Consider the following 18,472-nt stretch of genomic DNA (forward strand, 5'->3'; position numbering starts at 1 on the left):
TCTGCAGCCAGTTAATAGCAAACTCTGGAGAGTAATCCTCATGTTGTGGATCCTAAAGCGTTCTTCAGAAAACAGGTTGAGAATCAGTGGGTAGCCTGTCATTCTGAATTTCAGTCTTAACCCTAAATGATGGAAATATTTCAGCTTATCAGTTTAATAAGTCCCACTGGACACACACAGGCTCTGTTGCCAGCACCCTTTGTTTGTATTGTGTGCATGCATTTTCAGTGTAATGAATAGTGCTTTTTTGATGTTGGAACCAAAGGGTGTTTTTTTCCAAGTGTAGACCATATATTTCTCAATGGGAGAGCATAGGGATGGTAGTCTAACTTGTTAAAATGCTTTTTACTAAAATTGGGTGTTCCTTTAGTGACTTCAGGGTAGTTCACAGAGATGATGAGGATTCAAAATCTTTTTCTGCATTGTAACCCCAGCCTGCCCTTTAGTACTACCATTGGCCTTTATAAATGAATTTCTGGCTCTAAGACCTATTACAAAAGTAGCTGCTATTATATATAGATACAATTCAACCCTGAAATTACCACATTGTCCTCTTCCTGAGTTTGAGCTGCTTCTGGCTCAACTTTTGGTCAGTTCTTATGTAGATTTAGATGAGAATGAAAGATACTATTCTAAGTAATGAAAATTGGCACATGAATATGGACTTTAATTTCTTCTAAAAGTTCAGCTTATTATTTTTCAGATGATGTGTATGTGCATATATATGCTATATCATCAGCATCCAGCATAACCAATTTTTCAATAGAATTTTTTTCTCCTAATTTATTTAAAAGCAAAATTATAACATTGAAGTGTGGGGTTTAGAATGTACATAGATACAACATATTTGATAATAGTACAAAGGACTGTATGGGGTGAATGAAAGTATGGTTGTGAGGTTATTACATTTTACATGAAGTAGAACAGTAACACGGAGTACAACAGATGTCGGCAAGGATGCGGAAAAAGGGGAACCCTCTTACACTGTTGGTGGGAATAGAGCAATTTTTTTTAAATGTTCACAGGAAAAGATAAGTTGGATTTTTTAAGTTAAAATTATAATTTAGAAATGTACTGTTTGAAAAATTACATACAAGTGTGAGTTTGATCTTTAGTACAAAATTATAGAATTAATTTTGATATAATTAATATTTATGGCATATGTATATATTTCTACAGATACACAGACATATATATGAACTTGATTTTAGCTTAGTTTTACAATTTTATTTTTGGCGGTGTTGTAACGCTAGCTATATTTTAAAGTTCATTGTGATTATTTCATATCAACATACTCTTGCATATTCAAAAGTGAACTTTAATATTATAAAACTCTAATGTAAATATACTCTTATCACTTTTTTTTGTTTCATATACTTAATGTATAGAGCGTCTTTACTGTAATTGTAAAATAGGTGTTATATTTCATATGAGATTGAAACAAAAAATTGAATTTAGGTTAAGGAAACACTATCTTTGTACATAGGCTGTTGCCAGCCTACTGACACTGTCACTTACATGTGGGGTGACACAGTGCTCAGACTTTCTTCCCAAAGCCTTTATAACTCTCCATTATTCAGTGTACCGCAGGGCTTAGTACTTCATCTTTAAAGTGTGCATATTGTTTCTGGGCCAGAAAGATTATATTTTCTGAAGCAACAAATCTTTTAGATTGAACATGGAAATTCTTAAGTCATTCACCTAAAAATGAAACCTATTCTAAAGTAAGGCTACAAAAAAGTACATAATATTTATCTGAAACCAATAATTAAGTTACGTTCAGTTGGCATTTATTTATTTACCTAAATATGTGACATATCTTTTTAGGATTTATGTTGAAAAAAGAGGCATATATTTTGGAATGGACCTGCAGTGGAACATTTTACATGTTCAGTAATGCAGAATCATTAATGTGTAACCATTCATGCTGAGTACAAAGATAACAAAAGCTTCTGGATGTTTCTTTTTATCTCCTTAATAAAAGCTACATCATATTACATATATTTTTAATAATACTTTTGAAAAATAATGTGGAAGTTTCAAATGCTGCCCATTTGTTTTTTTATTTATTTTTATTGTTTTAAGATTTTATTTATTTTTGCAAGAGAGAGAGAGAGAGAGAGAGCATGAGCAGGGGGGAGGGGCAGAGGGAGAAGCTGACTCCCTGCTGAGCAGGGAGCCTGATTCGGACTCGATCCCAGGACCCTGGGATCATGACCTGAGCCAAAGGCAGACACTTAACCGACTGAGCTCAGGCTCCCTAATACTGCCTGCTTAAATGCATAAATAAGATTTATAAATGCAATAGTATTCATGTACTTAATGATGTATAATTTTTTCAAATTTCATTTAAAGTCATGGATTTTTACAATAAGTTGCCATTTTGTTTTATCCTGCTTATTATTTTAATGGCCAGTTTGGACAAGTTATTCAACTCTGAATTTAAAAAAGAATTAAGTTGTTAGATTTTAAGAGTTGTGAAAGCTGCTTAGAAACAAGATCATACCAAATTGTATGACAGTATTGAAATTTTTATATTCCCTAAATTTGGAAATTAAAAAGTAGTAAATTAAAAAAGTAGTAAATCAAAATATACTGATAATTAAAGTAAAAATACATTGACAAAATGAATTTTGAAGTAACTTACTTATTTTTAATAAATAGCTGACGGACTTTGAGTTTCTAGTCTGGCAGGTAAGGAGCTTAGAAGTCTTCACTTGGGGTGTGACTTGGGGTGTGCCTGGTTGGCTCAGTCTTAAGTGTCTGCCTTTGGCTCAGGTCATGATCCCAGGGCCCTGGGATCGAGCCCCACGATGGTCTCCCTGCTCAACGGGGAGCCTGCTTCTCCCTCTCCTTCTCTCCCCTGCTTATGTTCCCTCTTTCACTGTCTCTCTCTGTCAATAAAGAAATAAAATCTTAAAAAGTCTTCAGCCTAAAATGATAAAAAGCTGAACAAACTGAAAAATTAACCACTCTTCTTAGATCTCTAAGAGAAGTGAGGTCACAAGGCAGATTGCTCCTTCCACAGTTGGAGAGACAGACAAGCAGTTACAGAAATTCACAACCTGCTGGAGCAGAGACGTACCAGCTAAAACCTCTGTGGGAACCAGAGCCAGAATAGGAAAACCTGAACTATAATTGATGAATTGCTGGAGGCTCATGTCCCAGGTCTGAGAGTTAAAAACTCCAGGAAGACCCCCAAGCTTGTGTGCTTAACCTCCAGGATCTCTACCAGGTCTTCCCAGGGATCTTCCCTGAAGATCAGGGAAAATCCCTTCATGCTTCTGGCAGGGGGAGAAGAAAAGGAACCATTTTGAAATATATCATGACATTTTTTTCTTAACAAGGCTGTTCTCAGGAGAAATTGTTTTACCAGAGCCTAACATGCTGGTTATTTCAGAGTCTAACCTATGTGGGGGAGGAAAATAACCAACTCCAGCTCACTGTACACTGTACCCACCATGTCTCTCCTAAGGGATAAACCCCCACCCTCCCCAAGAATCAACTGGTAAAATTTGCATTCCACAGGCATAGTAGGCTCACCAAAAGACAGAGACCTAATCAGTGGACTTACAGAACACTTCCTCTCTTTCCACAACTTACCATTATAATACTGAAGGTCAGTTTACTACAGTTCCTTTTACCCAGTACTCATGTTTTCCTGTCAAGGAAAGATTACAGGGCATACTAAAAGGCAAAAAACCCCGCAGTTTAAAGAGAATAAAAAACCATCAGAACAAGAGTCAGATATAGCAGGAATGTTAGCATTATCAAACCACGAATTTAAAGAAACTATGATTAATACACTAAGGGCTTTAATAAAAAATAGACAACATATGAGAACAGATGGATAATTTAAACAGAGAGATGGAAATTCTAAGAAGAATCAAAAAGAAATGCTAGAGACCAGAAACACTAGCAAATGAAAAGTGCCTATAGTGAACTCATTAGTAGACTCGATATGGCTGAGGAAAGAACTTCTTAGCTTGAGGATATGACAGTAGGGACTTCCAAATCTGAAAAGAAAAGAGAAAAAATAATGGGGAAATAAAAAACAGAACAGAATATCCAAGAACTGTGGGACAAGTAAAAAGGTATGCCATACACATACTGTAAGTACCAGAACACGAAGAAAGAGAAAGGAACAGAAGCAATGACTTAGAATTTCCCTAACTTAATGTCAGACAGCAAACCACAGATCCAGGAAGCCCAGGAAATAGGAAACATGATAAATGCAAAGCAACAACAACAACGAAAACAGAAAGAACAAAACTATACTTAGGCAGATCATATGCAAACTAAAAAACAAAAAAAATCAAAGAGAAAATCTTGAAAAAAAACCAGAGGAGCAATTCTATTCAACTTCTCAGAAACCATGAAAGCAAGAAGAGAACAAATGAAATATTTAGAGTGTTCAGAGAAATAAAATACCAGCCAAGAAATCCATAATCTGTGAACTTATCTTTCATGAGTGAAGGAGAAATAAATATTTTCTCAGACAAACAAAAATTGGGGAATTTGTTGCCATAGACCTGCCTTGCAACAAATGTTGAAAGCAGTTCTTCAGAGGAGGTAAGTGATAGAGGTCAGAAGCTCAGATCGTCATAAACAAAGGAAGAAGAGTATTGGGGAATGTATAAATAAAGGTAAAAGAAAACCTTTCATTTTTCTTAATCTTTTTTTAAAAGATTTTATTTATTTGAGAGAGAGAATGAGATAGAGCATAAGAGGGGTAGGGTCAGAGGGAGAAGTAGACTCCCTGCTGAGCAGGGAGCCTGATGCGGGACTTGATCCCAGGACTCCAGGATCATGACTTGAGCCGAAGGCAGTCGCTTAACCAACTGAGCCACTCAGGCACCCTTAATTGATCTTGTTAACAAATAAGAGTTTATTCAAAATAAAAATGCAACAATGTATTTGATTATGTATGCTCTTATACACATACATACACACATATATACATATATATCTATAGATATATATGTTGTGTTGCTTATGTATAAGTGAAATGGATGACAGCAATGAAACAAGGAATAGGGAGAGGAATCAGGGATACTTTGTTATTATAAGGTGCCCACACTACTTGAGAATGGTGTTATTTGAAAGTAGACTTGAATTAGTTGTAAATGTATATTGCAATGTCTAGTATAATCATACACACAAAAATTTTAAATGAGACATAATTGATATGCTAAGAAAGAAGAAAAAAAATTGAATCATAAAAAGTGCCCGGTTGAAACCACAAAAGAAAGAAAAAGTGTGGAAGACAAAAACAGGAACAAATTGAAACAGTAAAAATAGGGTAGATACTAATCCAAGCGTATCAATAATTACCTTGAACATCAGTGGTCTAATGCACTAATAAGAAGGCAGAGACCCAACTATGTGTTGTCTACAAGTAGCTCAAATTAAATATAAAGACATATATAGGCTAAGAGCAAAGTGATGAAGAAAGATATACCATGCTAACACTAATTAAAAGAAGTGGGTATAGCTATGTTAATTTCAGAGCAGAATTCAGAGCAAGGGTAAAGAGGGTCATTGCATAGTGATAAAAGGGTCAATACTCTAAAAAGACATAAATAGTCCTTAATGTGTATGTGCCTAATAGCAGAGTATTCTAATACATGAGGCAAAAATTGATAAAAGGGCAAGGAGAAATAGATGAGCACAATATTATAGTTGGAACGTTTACTACTCTGTCAAATTGGACAGATCTACCACACAGTAAGAACAAAGTTGAACTGTATAGCATCTTCAATCAACTGTATCTAATTTACACATATAGAATACTTCCTCCAGCAATAGCAGATTGCACATTCTTCTCAAGCTCACATGGAACATTCATATTTTGGGCCGTAAAACACATCTCAACGACTTAAAAGTATAGAAATAATACAAGGTCTGCTCTCAGACATCAGCAGAATTAAACTACAAATCAATAACAGAAATATAACTTGAAAATCCCCAAATACTTGGAGGCTAAACAGCAGTCTTCTAAATAACACATGGATCAAAGTAAAGAGAAATTGAAAAGCATTTTGAACTAAATGAAATTGAAAATACAACAACATAATTTATGAGATGCAGCAAAAACAGTGTTTAGAGGAAATTTATATTAGAAAAGAAGGAAGATCTAAAATTAATCATCTAAGCTTCTACCTTGGGAAAATAGAAAAAGAAGAGCAAATTAAATCCAAGGTAAGGAGAAGATAAGCTTCTACCTTGGGAAACTAGAAAAAGAAGAGCAAATTAAATCCAAAGTAAGGAGAAGAGAAGAAAAATAAAAATTTAGATCAGAAATCAATGAAATCAAAAATAGAAAATCAGTAGAGAAAATCAACAATGAAAACCTGCTTCTTTGAAAAGATTAGTAAAATCTATAAGCCTTTAGCTAGACTAATTAAGAAGAAAAGAGAGAAGGAACATATTACCAATACCAATAATGAAGGAGGGGATATCACTATATATGGACATTAAAAGGATGATATGGGAATGCTACATATAATTCCATGCCCCCAAATTTGGTAACCTAGATGAAATGGACCAATTCTTTAAAGACACAATTTGCCAAAATTCACAGAAGAAATATACAATCTGAATAGGCCTACATTTTATTTTTTTTTTAATTTTTTTATTGTTATGTTAATCACCATATATTACATCATTAGTTTTTGATGCAGTGTTCCATGATTCATTGTTTGTTCATAACACCCAGTGCTCCATGCAGAACGTGCCCTCCTCAATACCCATCACCAGGCTAACCCATCCCCCCACCCCCCTACCCTCTAGAACCCTCAGTTTGTTTTTCAGAGTCCATCATCTCTCATGGTTCGTCTCCCCCTCTGACATACTCCCCTTTTCTTCCTCTCCTGTTATCTTCTTCTTTTCCTTTTTTCTTAAAATATGTTGCGTTATTTGTTTCAGAAGTACAGATCTGTGATTCAACAGTCTTGCACAATTCACAGCGCTCACCGTAGCACATACCCTCCCCAATGTCTATCACCCAGCCACCCCAGCCCTCCCACCCCCAACCACTCCAGTAACACTCAGTTTGTTTCCTGAGATTAAGAATTCCTCATATCAGTGAGGTCATGTGATACATGTCTTTCTCTGATTGACTTATTTCACTCAGCATAACACCCTCCAGTTCCATCCACGTCGTTGCAAATGGCAAGATCTCATTCCTTTTGATGGCTGCATAATATTCCATTGTGTATATATACCACAACTTCTTTATCCATTCATCTGTCGATGGGCATCTTGGCTCTTTCCACAGTTTGGCTATTGTGGACATTGCTGCTATAAACATTGGGGTACACGTACCCCTTCGGGTCCCTACATTTGTATCTTTGGGGTAAATACCCAGTAGTGCAATTGCTGGATCGAACGGTAGCTCTAATTTCAACTGTTTGAGGAACCTCCATACTGTTTTCCAGAGGGGTTGCACCAGCTTGCATTCCCACCAACAGTGTAGGAGGGTTCCCCTTTCTCCACATCCCCGCCAACATCTGTCGTTCCCTGACTTGTTAATTTTAGCCATTCTGACGGGTGTGAGGTGGTATCTCATTGAGGTTTTGATTTGGATTTCCCTGATGCCGAGTGATGTTGAGCACTTTTTCATGTGCCTGTTGGCCATTTGGATATCTTCTTTGGAGAAATGTCTGTTCATGTCTTCTGCCCATTTCTTGATTGGATTATTTGTTCTTTGGGTGTTGAGTTTGATAAGTTCTTTATAGATTTTGGATACTAGCCCTTTATCTGATATGTCGTTTGCAAATATTTTCTCCCATTCTGTCGGTTGTCTTTTGGTTTTGTGGACTGTTTCTTTTGCTGTGCAAAAGCTTTTTATCTTGATGAAATCCCAATAGTTCATTTTTGCCCTGGCTTCCCGTGCCTTTGGCGATGTTTCTAGGAAGAAGTTGCTGCGGCTAAGGTCAAAAAGGTTGCTACCTGTGTTCTCCTTTAGGATTTGGATGGACTCCTGTCTCACGTTTAGGTCTTTCAACCATTTGGAGTCTATTTTTGTGTGAGGTGTAAGGAAATGGTCCAGTTTCATTCTTCTGCATGTGGCTGTCCAATTTTCCCAACACCATTTGTTGAAGAGACTGTCTTTTTGCCATTGGACATTCTTTCCTGCTTTGTCAAAAATAAGTTGACCATAGAGTTGAGGGTCCATTTCTGGGCTCTCGATTCTGTTCCATTGATCTATGCGTCTGTTTTTGTGCCAGTACCATACTGTCTTGATGATGACAGCTTTGTAATAGAGCTGGAAGTCCGGAATTGTGATGCTGCCAGCTTTGCTTTTCTTTTTCAGTATTCCTCTGGCTATTCGGGGTCTCTTCTGGTTCCATACAAATTTTAGGATTATTTGTTCCATTTCTTTGAAAAAAGTGGATGGTATTTTGATGGGGATTGCATTGAATGTGTAGATTGCTCTAGGTAGCATTGACATCTTCACAATGTTGATTCTCCCAATCCATGAGCATGGAACGTTTTTCCATTTCTTTGTGTCTTCTTCAATTTCTTTCATGAGTATTTTATAGTTTTCTGAGTACAGATCCTTTGCCTCTTTGGTTAGATTTATTCCTAGGTATCTAATGGTTTTGGGTGCAATTGTAAATGGGATAGACTCCTTGATTTGTCTCTCTTCTGTCTTGTTGTTGGTGTATAGGAATGCCACTGATTTCTGTGCATTGATTTTATATCCTGCTACTTTACTGAATTCCTGTATGAGTTCTAGCAGTTTTGGGGTGGAGTCTTTTGGGTTTTCCACGTACAGTATCATATCATCTGCAAAGAGTGAGAGTTTGACTTCCTCTTTGCCGATTTGGATGCCTTTGATTTCTTTTTGTTGTCTGATTGCTGTGGCTAGGACTTCTAATACTATGTTGAATAGCAGTGGTGAGAGTGGACATCCCTGCCGCGTTCCTGACCTTAGGGGAAAGGCTCTCAGCCTTTCCCCATTGAGAATGATACTCGCTGTAGGTTTTTCATAGATGGCTTTTATGATATTGAGGTATGTACCCTCTATCCCTATACTCTGAAGAGTTTTGATCAAGAAAGGATGTTGTACTTTGTCAAATGCTTTTTCTGCATCTATTGAGAGGATCATATGATTCTTGTTCTTTCTTTTGTTAATGTATTGTATCACGTTGATTGATTTGCGGATGTTGAACCAGCCTTGCAGCCCAGGAATAAATCCCACTTGGTCATGGTGAATAATCCTTTTAATGTACTGTTGGATCCTATTGGCTAGTATTTTGGTGAGAATTTTTGCATCCATGTTCATCAAGGATATTGGTCTGTAATTCTCTTTTTTGATGGGGTCTTTGTCTGGTTTTGGGATCAAGGTAATGCTGGCCTCATAAAATGAGTTTGGAAGTTTCCCTTCCATTTCTATTTTTTGGAACAGTTTCAGGAGAATAGGTATTAATTCTTCTTGAAATGTCTGATAGAATTCCCCTGGGAAGCCATCTGGCCCTGGGCTTTTGTTTCTTGGGAGATTTTTGATGACTGTTTCAATTTCCTTAGTGGTTATAGGTCTGTTCAGGTTTTCTATTTCTTCCTGGTTCAATTTTGGTAGTTGATACATCTCTAGGAATGCACCCATTTCTTCCAGGTTCTCTAATTTGCTGGCATAGAGTTGCTCATAATATGTTCTTATAATTGTTTGTATTTCTTTGGTGTTGGTTGTGATCTCTCCTCTTTCATTCATGATTTTGTTGATTTGGGTCATTTCTCTTTTCTTTTTGATCAGTCTGGCCAGGGGTTTATCAATCTTGTTAATTCTTTCAAAGAACCAGCTCCTAGTTTCATTGATCTGTTCTACTGTTCTTTTGGTTTCTAGTTCATTGATTTCTGCTCTGATCTTTATGATTTCTCTTCTCCTGCTGCGTTTAGGTTTTATTTGCTGTTCTTTCTCCAGCTCCTTTAGGTGTAGGGTTAGGTTGTGTATTTGAGACCTTTCTTGTTTCTTGAGAAAGGCTTGTATTGCTATATACTTTCCTCTCAGGACTGCCTTTGCTGTATCCCAAAGATTTTGAACAGTTGTGTTTTCATTTTCATTGGTTTCCATGAATTTTTTTAATTCTTCTTTAATTTCTTGGTTGACCCATTCATTCTTTAGTAGGATGCTCTTTAGCCTCCATGTATTTGAGTTCTTTCCGACTTTCCTCTTGTGGTTGAGTTCTAGTTTCAAAGCATTGTGGTCTGAAAATATGCAGGGAATGATCCCAATCTTTTGGTACCGATTGAGACCTGATTTGTGACCTAGGATGTGATCAATTCTGGAGAATGTTCCATGGGCACTAGAGAAGAATGTGTATTCCGTTGCTTTGGGATGGAATGTTCTGAATATGTCTGTGAAGTCCATTTGGTCCAGTGTGTCATTTAAAGTCTTTATTTCCTTGTTGATCTTTTGCTTAGATGATCTGTCCATTTCAGTCAGGGGGGTGTTAAAGTCCCCCACTATTATTGTATTGTTGTCAATGTGTTTCTTTGCTTTTGTTATTAATTGCCTTATATAATTGGCTGCTCCCATGTTCGGGGCATAGATATTTACACTTGTTAGCTCTTCTTGTTGGATAGACCCTTTAAGTAGGATATAGTGTCCTTCCTCATCTCTTATTACAGTCTTTGTTTTAAAATCTAGTTTGTCTGATATAAGGATTGCCACCCCAGCTTTCTTTTGGTGTCCATTAGCATGGTAAATGGTTTTCCACCCCCTCACTTTCAATCTGGGGGTGTCTTTGCGTCTAAAATGAGTCTCTTGCAGACAGCATATTGATGGGTCTTGTTTTTTAATCCAATCTGATAGCCTGTGTCTTTTGATTGGGGCATTGAGCCCATTTACATTCAGGGTAACTATTGAAAGGTATGAATTTAGTGCCATTGTATTACCTGTAAGGTGACTGTTAACTGTCTGTTGTCTGTGTTCGTTTCTGCTCTTTGCTGCTTTTAGGTTCTCTCTTTGCTTAGAGGACCGCTCTCAATATTTCTTGGAGGGCTGGTTTCGTGTTTGCAAATTCCTTTAGTTTTTGTTTGTTCTGGAAGCTTTTTATCTCTCCTTCTATTTTCAGTGATAGCCTAGCTGGATATAGTATTCTTGGCTGCATATTTTTCTCGTTTAGTGCTCTGAAGATATCTTGCCAGTCCTTTCTGGCCTGCCACGTCTCTGTGGATAGGTCTGTTGCCAATCTAATGTTTCTACCATTGTAGGTTACATATCTCTTCTCCCGAGCTGCTTTCAGGATTTTCTCTTTGTCTCTGAGACTCGTAAGTTTTACTATTAGATGTCGGGGTGTTGACCTATTTTTATTGATTTTGAGAGGGGTTCTCTGTGCCTCCTGGATTTTAATGCCTGTTTCCTTCCTCACATTAGGGAAGTTTTCTGCTATAATTTGCTCCAATATACCTTCTGCCCCCCTCTCTCTCTCTTCTTCTTCTTCTGGGATCCCAATTATTCTAATGTTGTTTCGTCTTATCGTATCACTTATCTCTCGAATTCTGCCCTCGTGATCCTGTAGTTGTTTCTCTCTCTTTTTCTCAGCCTCTTTATTTTCCATCATTTGGTCTTCTATATCGCTGATTCTCTCTTCTGCCTCATTTATCCTAGCAGTTAGTGCCCCCATTTTTGATTGCACCTCATCAATAGCCTTTTTGATTTCGATTTGGTTAGATTTTAGTTCTTTTATTTCTCCAGAAAGGGTTTCTCTAATAACTTCCACGCTTTTTTCAAGGCCAGCTAGTATCTTTAAAGTCATGATTCTGAACTCTAGGTCCGACATCATACTAATGTCTGTATTGAGTAGGTCCCTGGCTGATGGTAGTACCTCTTGTTCTTTTTGCTGAGGTGATTTCTTTCGTCTTGTCATTTTGTCCAGAGGAGAATAGATGAATGAGAGAACGAAATGCTAACAGGTTTACAACGTCCCCAGCAAATATACTGTATACAAATCAGAAAAGACCTGAAACCAGGGGAAAAGAAAGGGAAAGAAAGAAAAAAGAAAGAGAAAAAAGAAAAAAAAAAGATAAAAACAAAAACAAAACAATACAAAAAAAGCAGAATATGATCAAATATGATAAGGCTAGTGCATAGATCAGTGCCACACACTAGATTTTGGGCGTATTTTGGTCTGTTAGAAAAAAGTGCCTCCTAAAATTTTAAAGGAAGAAAGACATATATGTACAAAATAAGGGTTGATACAATGAAGGGATGGAAGATGACTGTAAAGATGAAAATTATAAAAGGTTTTATAAAAGGACTTGGTAAGATAAGTTGTTTGAAAAAAGAAAGAAGATTTAAGAAAAGAAAAAAAAAAAAGGGAAAAAGGGAGAGAATGTGATCAGGCAGGAGACTAGAACAAAGCCATACACTAGTGATTTAGGGTATATTTTGATCTGTTAGAAGAAACTGTACCTCAAAATTTTAAAGAGAGAACAACTTATATATATATGCCAAAAATAAGGGTAACTACTATGAAGGGATAAAATATGACTCTAAAAATGAAAAATGAAAAATGTTTTTTTTTTTTTTAAAAAGGGATTGATAAGATGTTGGTTAAAAAAAGGGGAAAAAGGAAAAAAAAAGCAGTCAACAAAAATTAACTTTGATGAAATAATGAATCATGGTAAAAAAAAAAAAAAAAAAAGCCATGAATCTATGCAGTATTCCCCTAGCGCTGGAGTTCTCCCATTCTCCTTGATCGATCAACTTGGTCTTGGCTTGCTGGCTGTTTGTGCTGATCTTCTGGGGGAGGGGCCTGTTGCTGTGGTTTCCAAATGTCTTTGGCGGAGGCGGAATTGCCCCGCCCTTGTCGGTCCGGGCTAAGGAAGCTGCTCCGGTTTGCTCTCAGGAGCTTTTGTTCCCTGCAAGCTCTCCGTACAGCCTTGGAGGACCAGGGCAGAAATGGTGGCCTCCCAATCTCTACCCGGAGGAGCTGAGAACTCGGGGCCCCGCTCCTCAGTGTGTCCCCAGAGAAAAGCAGTCACTACGTGTCCCCGGTCTCTGGCCGCACTCCGTGCTCACCCGGCCTGTGATGGAGCGTTGCTATCTCTGGCACCCGACCCCGCGCAGAGTCTCCAAACCCAGCAGATCCCTGCAGTGCGTTCCCGCACCGCTCCTCCCCGGGAAGGAAGGGGAGTCTCCCCGGATCTGCCACCTGCTGGGTCCCTGCTGGAGGAGCCGTGCCCCGACTGGGCCGCAGATCACAGTTTATGGCCACCCCGAGCTGAGAGCCCGCGACTCTGCTCCGTCTCTGCAGCTGGCTTCCCCGCTCTGATACCTGGGAGCTCTGGCGCACTCAGGCACCCCCGGTCTCTCTGTGACCCCAAGGGTCCTGAGACCACACTGTCCCGGGAGGATTCCACCCCCCGCTTAGCCACTGCAGCGACGTTCCTCCACGGAGCCAACTTCTAAAAGGTCCGATTTTGTGCTCTGCGGCTCTAGCACTTGCCAGAAGCGGCCGGCGGAGGCCCCTCCCCCGCCGTCTATGCTCCCGAATATCGCCTCGGATTCACTTCTCCGCACGTCCTACCTTCCAGAAAGTGGTCACTTTTCTGTTCAGAGAGTTGTTGCTACTCTCTTCTTCGGTCTCCTGTTGAGTTCGTAGGTGTTCAGAATGGTTTGATCCCTATTCAGCTGAATTCCTGAGACCAGATGAAATCCAGGTCTCCTACTCCTCCGCCATCTTGCTCCCCCCTGAATAGGCCTACATTTTAAAGAAATTGAACCAATAATAACATTTTATAATATTGTGATTTGTAAGAAATATATATTTGGTCATTCAGATGACCCAATTTCCCAAGTGTTGAGAGCCATAAATGTGTCTTTTGTTGTGATAATAAGATGACTTTTAGAAAGCACCTAAGATGGGGGCTGATTGCTGGCTGGAGCCAACCTGTGTTTGGTGGGTTGGAACTTCTAGTCCTACCCCTTGACCTTCAGGAGGGGAGAGGGGCTGGAGGTTGAAAGATTTTGTCAATGGCCAGTGATTTAATCAACGATGCCTGTATAATGAAGCCTCCAGGAAAACACGAAAGGGTTCAGAGGGCTCCCCAGTTGATGAACATGTGGCCCCCTCTGAGAGGACGGAACCTCCTTGCCCTTTCCCACATCCCTTGCCTTATGCATCTCTTCTATCTGGCTGTTCCTGAGTTAATATCCTCTTTTAATAAACCAGGAATCCAGTAAAATATTTCTCTGAGTTCTTGAGCCTTTCTAGCATATTAAAAGACTTGAACAGACCCTTCACTGAAGAAGATAGATGGCCTGTAAGTATATGGAAAGATGTCTGACATAGGGAATTGCAAATTAAAACAACAGTGAGTTACTATTGCATCCCTATTAGAATGGCCTATCCAGAACACTGACAACACCAAAGGCTGGTGAGGATGGGAAACAGTAGGAACTCTCATTTATTTCTGGTGGGAATGCAAATGGTACAGTCACTTTGGAAGACAGTTTGATCATTTCTTATAAACATACTCCTACCAGGATCCAGCAGTTCACCTCCTTTTGCACTCCTTATTGTTTACCTAAATGAATTGAAAACTTGGTTTACACAAAAACCTGTGCATGGATGTTTATAGCAGCTTTTTCATAACTGTTAAAACTTGAAAACAACCAAGATGTCCTTCAGTAGGTGAATGGATACGTGAACAGTGGTACATCCAGCAAAAGGGATGTTTTTCATTGCTAAAAAGAGATGAGCTATCAGGCCATGAAAATACATAGAGGAAACTTAAATGTGTATTACTGACTTAAGCCATTTGAAAAGGTTACATACTGTATAATTACAATGATATGACATTCTGGAAAAGGCAAAACTATGGAGAGTGTGACAATATCAGTGGTTGCCAGGGGTTTTTGAGAGAGGGAGAGATCAATAGGCGGAACATAGAGAATTTTTAGAGCATTGTGCCTATTCTATACAATCCAAAATGGTGGATACATGTCCTACATTTGTCAAAACCCATGGAATGAATAACACTAAGAGTGAACCCTAATGCAAACTATGGACTCTGGGTGATGATGATGGGTCCGTGTAGGTTCATCATTGTAACAAATGTGCTAGTCTGGTGGGAGGTTTCGATAAGTGGGGGAGGTTGTGTGTAACTGGGGAATGGGGAGTGAATGGGAACTCTCTGTAATTTCCACTCAGTTTTGCTGTGGAACTAACACTGCTCTAAAAACAGTTTATTAAGTTTAAAAAAGATAAAAAAGCAGAAAGTGAAAATTTTAAAAAGATTCCATTTTACCTGTTTGTTTAAATCTTTCATGTTTCTTTTCCAGATATAAATTCAAAATTTGCTTAAACATAAATCAGAAACCATTTTTACTTACACGCAAACATTATTCATAGTAATCATAGACCCCAGAGAGAAACTACAAAAGCCTATTCGACTCATCCTATAGTTGAAATAATATATATTTTCAGTGAAAAGTAATGTAACATTACTAGTTTAAAAAAATATGTATTTTTTTTTTTTTAAATTCGTCAGGAATGCTAGTGCTTGAGGAAATGCAGGTGCCAGGGGAGGAGGAGAGAAGATTTTTGTAGTTAAGCACTCAAACACTGAAGCACGGTTCGGTTATCATGGAATTTTTCACTTCAAATAACTTTTTACTTAAAAAAAAAAAACAACACTAGTTCCAGTCAGATAAGGGGATTTAATGGGATGACGATAGATTTGAGGAGGAAAGGAAAGAAGAGATCTTTTCTAGAAGGTGGAAAAATGAAATATAAAAGATAGAAAGAAGAAAGTAACTTTTTAAATTGGAGATAATGAAGCTCACTAGAATTTACTAATTGCTGAGCATTAAAATAAAGGATAAATGTAGTGTTATGGTCAATACGTGATTCCACTGGTACTGAAAAGGAAGCAGATGATACAGAGACAGTGCTTTCTTTTTCTTTTCTTTCTTTTTTTTTTTTTTTTTTTTTGAGAGAGAGAATGAGACAGAGCACAAGAGGGGGGCGGGTCAGAGGGAGAAGCAGACTCCCCGCGGAGCAGGGAGCCCGATGCGGGACTCGATCCCAGGGACACCAGGACCATGGCAGTCGCCCAACCAACTGAGCCACCCAGGCGAGACAGTGCTTTATTTTTCAACGACAGTACTAAGTCTCCTTGGTTCAGAGCAGCTGGTTTTACACTGCTAGGTGGCGGAGTAGAGAGAGAAGAGGCAGGTTGAGGTGAATGGTTCCTGGGGATACATTGAACAGTTACCTCTTAGACTTGTGTCATGGGTCAGATGTATATATATATTTATGTGTTAATGTTTCATTTGTGTGATATTTCACATGTTGTGTTAAAGCAATAACATTTTGCTACTAAAATAATATAAAACTTTTGAACAGCATAAACAAAATGCTGATTAAAAATGGACTTGGTGTGTTAGTGTGACCCAAATTTATTATATCTGCTAGGTATTTACTTAATTTTTCAAAAATAATTAAAGGTTATAATTGTTGTTTATGCCTTTTCCTTATTTTAATCAGATATGAAGTTGACAGTGAAAAATTGGTATTTGCATGGTATAACTTTGTGGTATAAGTGAAGAGTGTCTCATGTTAAGAGTCCTCATTTTTAGACCAATTTTTTTGACCATATTAGAAAAGATATCGAATAATGGTCTAGATTCTGCCTTGAAAAAGTTTTTTTTTTGGTCAATTAATCTATTCTTGAATGCCACTGAAGAGGTAACTATATAGGGTAATACTCAGAATAGATTGTTTGTTTTTGTTTTTGCCTTAGTGTTTTCCCTGTATCTGGGTTTTCAATATGATCATAGATTTATAAACAGCCTCACTCTTGGCTTCCTTTTTTCCATCATCCTAGAAAAACTGAGCTTACACATAGATTCACAGAATCCCTTGAACTGAGAGAAATGGTAGGGAAAACCTCTTTCAGAGGGTTTCTTTTAGATGGAAGGAACAGAGACCCGAGGTTGGACCCCCCACTCCAGCTCACACTCTATGCTGGCTTGGAGCTGGGTCTCCATCCCTGCTGGCTGAGTCCCAGCCGGACTGATTCTGCATTTCCAGTGCTGTTTGCTCCACCATCCTCCGCTGCCACATCAACATTTTGTAACCAGTAGTATCTAGCTTCCTTCTGGCCCATCTTGAAAATGAACAATATTGTTAATGCAGCTTGTGTACCTGCCCTGTGTGTCACAAATGGTGTGAAGATACTGAGTCACTATAAAAACAATGACGTTCCCTGGCAGAGGCCACAGCCTTCCCAGTATTGGCTCACGGTGTTTTACACTTGAATTTGCTGCCTTGAATTGAACTGCCTGTATTGAAAAATTGGTAGATTTTATGCAAAAATCTAGATGCTTCCATTTCTTTGGAAAGTTTCATTAATCTGGCAAAGGGAAGGGACTTCTCCAGTGGCACTGAAGCCCTTTAGAGTGAATATGCACCTTCTATTTCACTGTGGCCCCCATCACTCCTCTGGGATTCCTAGTCCTCGGCCAAGTGTTATTTGTTATTGATCATCTTCTAATCTCTTGCTTTTCAAATTTGAGTTACCTGCCTTGACGTCTCTAGACATTTGGGGATTTCAACTCTTATTCTCTGAAAGTATACATTGAGATTAATAGTCCTAGTAAAAATTTTTTTCAGGGCATAAAAATAAGGATTGATGAAGATAGCTTCAAAATAATTAAGTTTATTGAATAATGAAAATGACTGATATTTCTCCAAATTTGGTTTTCAAGGCAAACATGTCCCAGGTCAGGCAAGTGGGCCTGCTGGCTGCCGGATGTCAGCCATGGAACAAAGATGTATGTGCTGCCAGTGGAGACAGGTTTGCATACTGTGCCACCCTGGCCATCTATATTTACCAGGTAAAATATTATGAATGCTTTTTGATTTCTAATTTTATTAGGTAAAATTAATGTTTAATACATATTTTAAAATCCCTGTTATAGGAAAGGCTTAAGTACTGTAATTTAATTGATACTTATATTTTGTTGCTGTTTATACTATATTGGTTTTAACAATTCAAGCTTTTCAAAAATGCTTATATCATAGTTTCAGATTATTAGAAAAATCTTAATTGATTTCATAAACCTTTATGTGCTGTTCATCGAAAAGAATTTCTTCAAGAATTAAAAGCTTCCGGTCTGTGAGGGGTGAGCAATTAGAATCTAATGCTTTTAAAATATATTTCCGTATAAATAATTGGAATTCACTTATTCATTTGTTTCAGACCTTGCTCAGTAGCATTTCATATGAGAAAATCAAAAGTTGAAGAATGTGGGTCATCCATTAGAGATCATTATATTAAAAACAGTACAGATAGAAAATACTTTGAGATATTCTTGAGATACAAACCTTTACAGCTCCTTTTTTTTCATGTCTGAATTCCATCCAGACATCTCCCGTCAGTTCCCCGTCTGTAGAGCCAATGGCCTTCTGAATTGCCCCAGTTACAAGTGCCATAAACGTCTTAAGTGCAGGTC

At 38.1% G+C, this 18,472-nt stretch overlaps 1 protein-coding gene across 6 annotated transcripts in view; it reads left to right on the forward strand.

The window, feature by feature from the left end:
* WDR17 (WD repeat domain 17) overlaps window positions 1-18,472 on the forward strand; it is a 111,947-nt gene that overhangs the window by 21,017 nt on the left and 72,458 nt on the right. For all 6 annotated transcript variants that reach the window (XM_073902275.1, XM_073902272.1, XM_025886306.2 and 3 more), the window contains one exon: window positions 17,726-17,854. In XM_073902275.1, coding sequence (XP_073758376.1) covers window positions 17,726-17,854 — 129 coding nt within the window. The remainder of the gene's footprint in view (window positions 1-17,725; window positions 17,855-18,472) is intronic.

This window comes from Callorhinus ursinus, unplaced genomic scaffold, assembly GCF_003265705.2.
Source record: "Callorhinus ursinus isolate GAN/ISIS: 27379988/994484 unplaced genomic scaffold, GSC_fseal_2.0 scaffold17, whole genome shotgun sequence".
Taxonomy (NCBI): domain Eukaryota; kingdom Metazoa; phylum Chordata; class Mammalia; order Carnivora; family Otariidae; genus Callorhinus; species Callorhinus ursinus.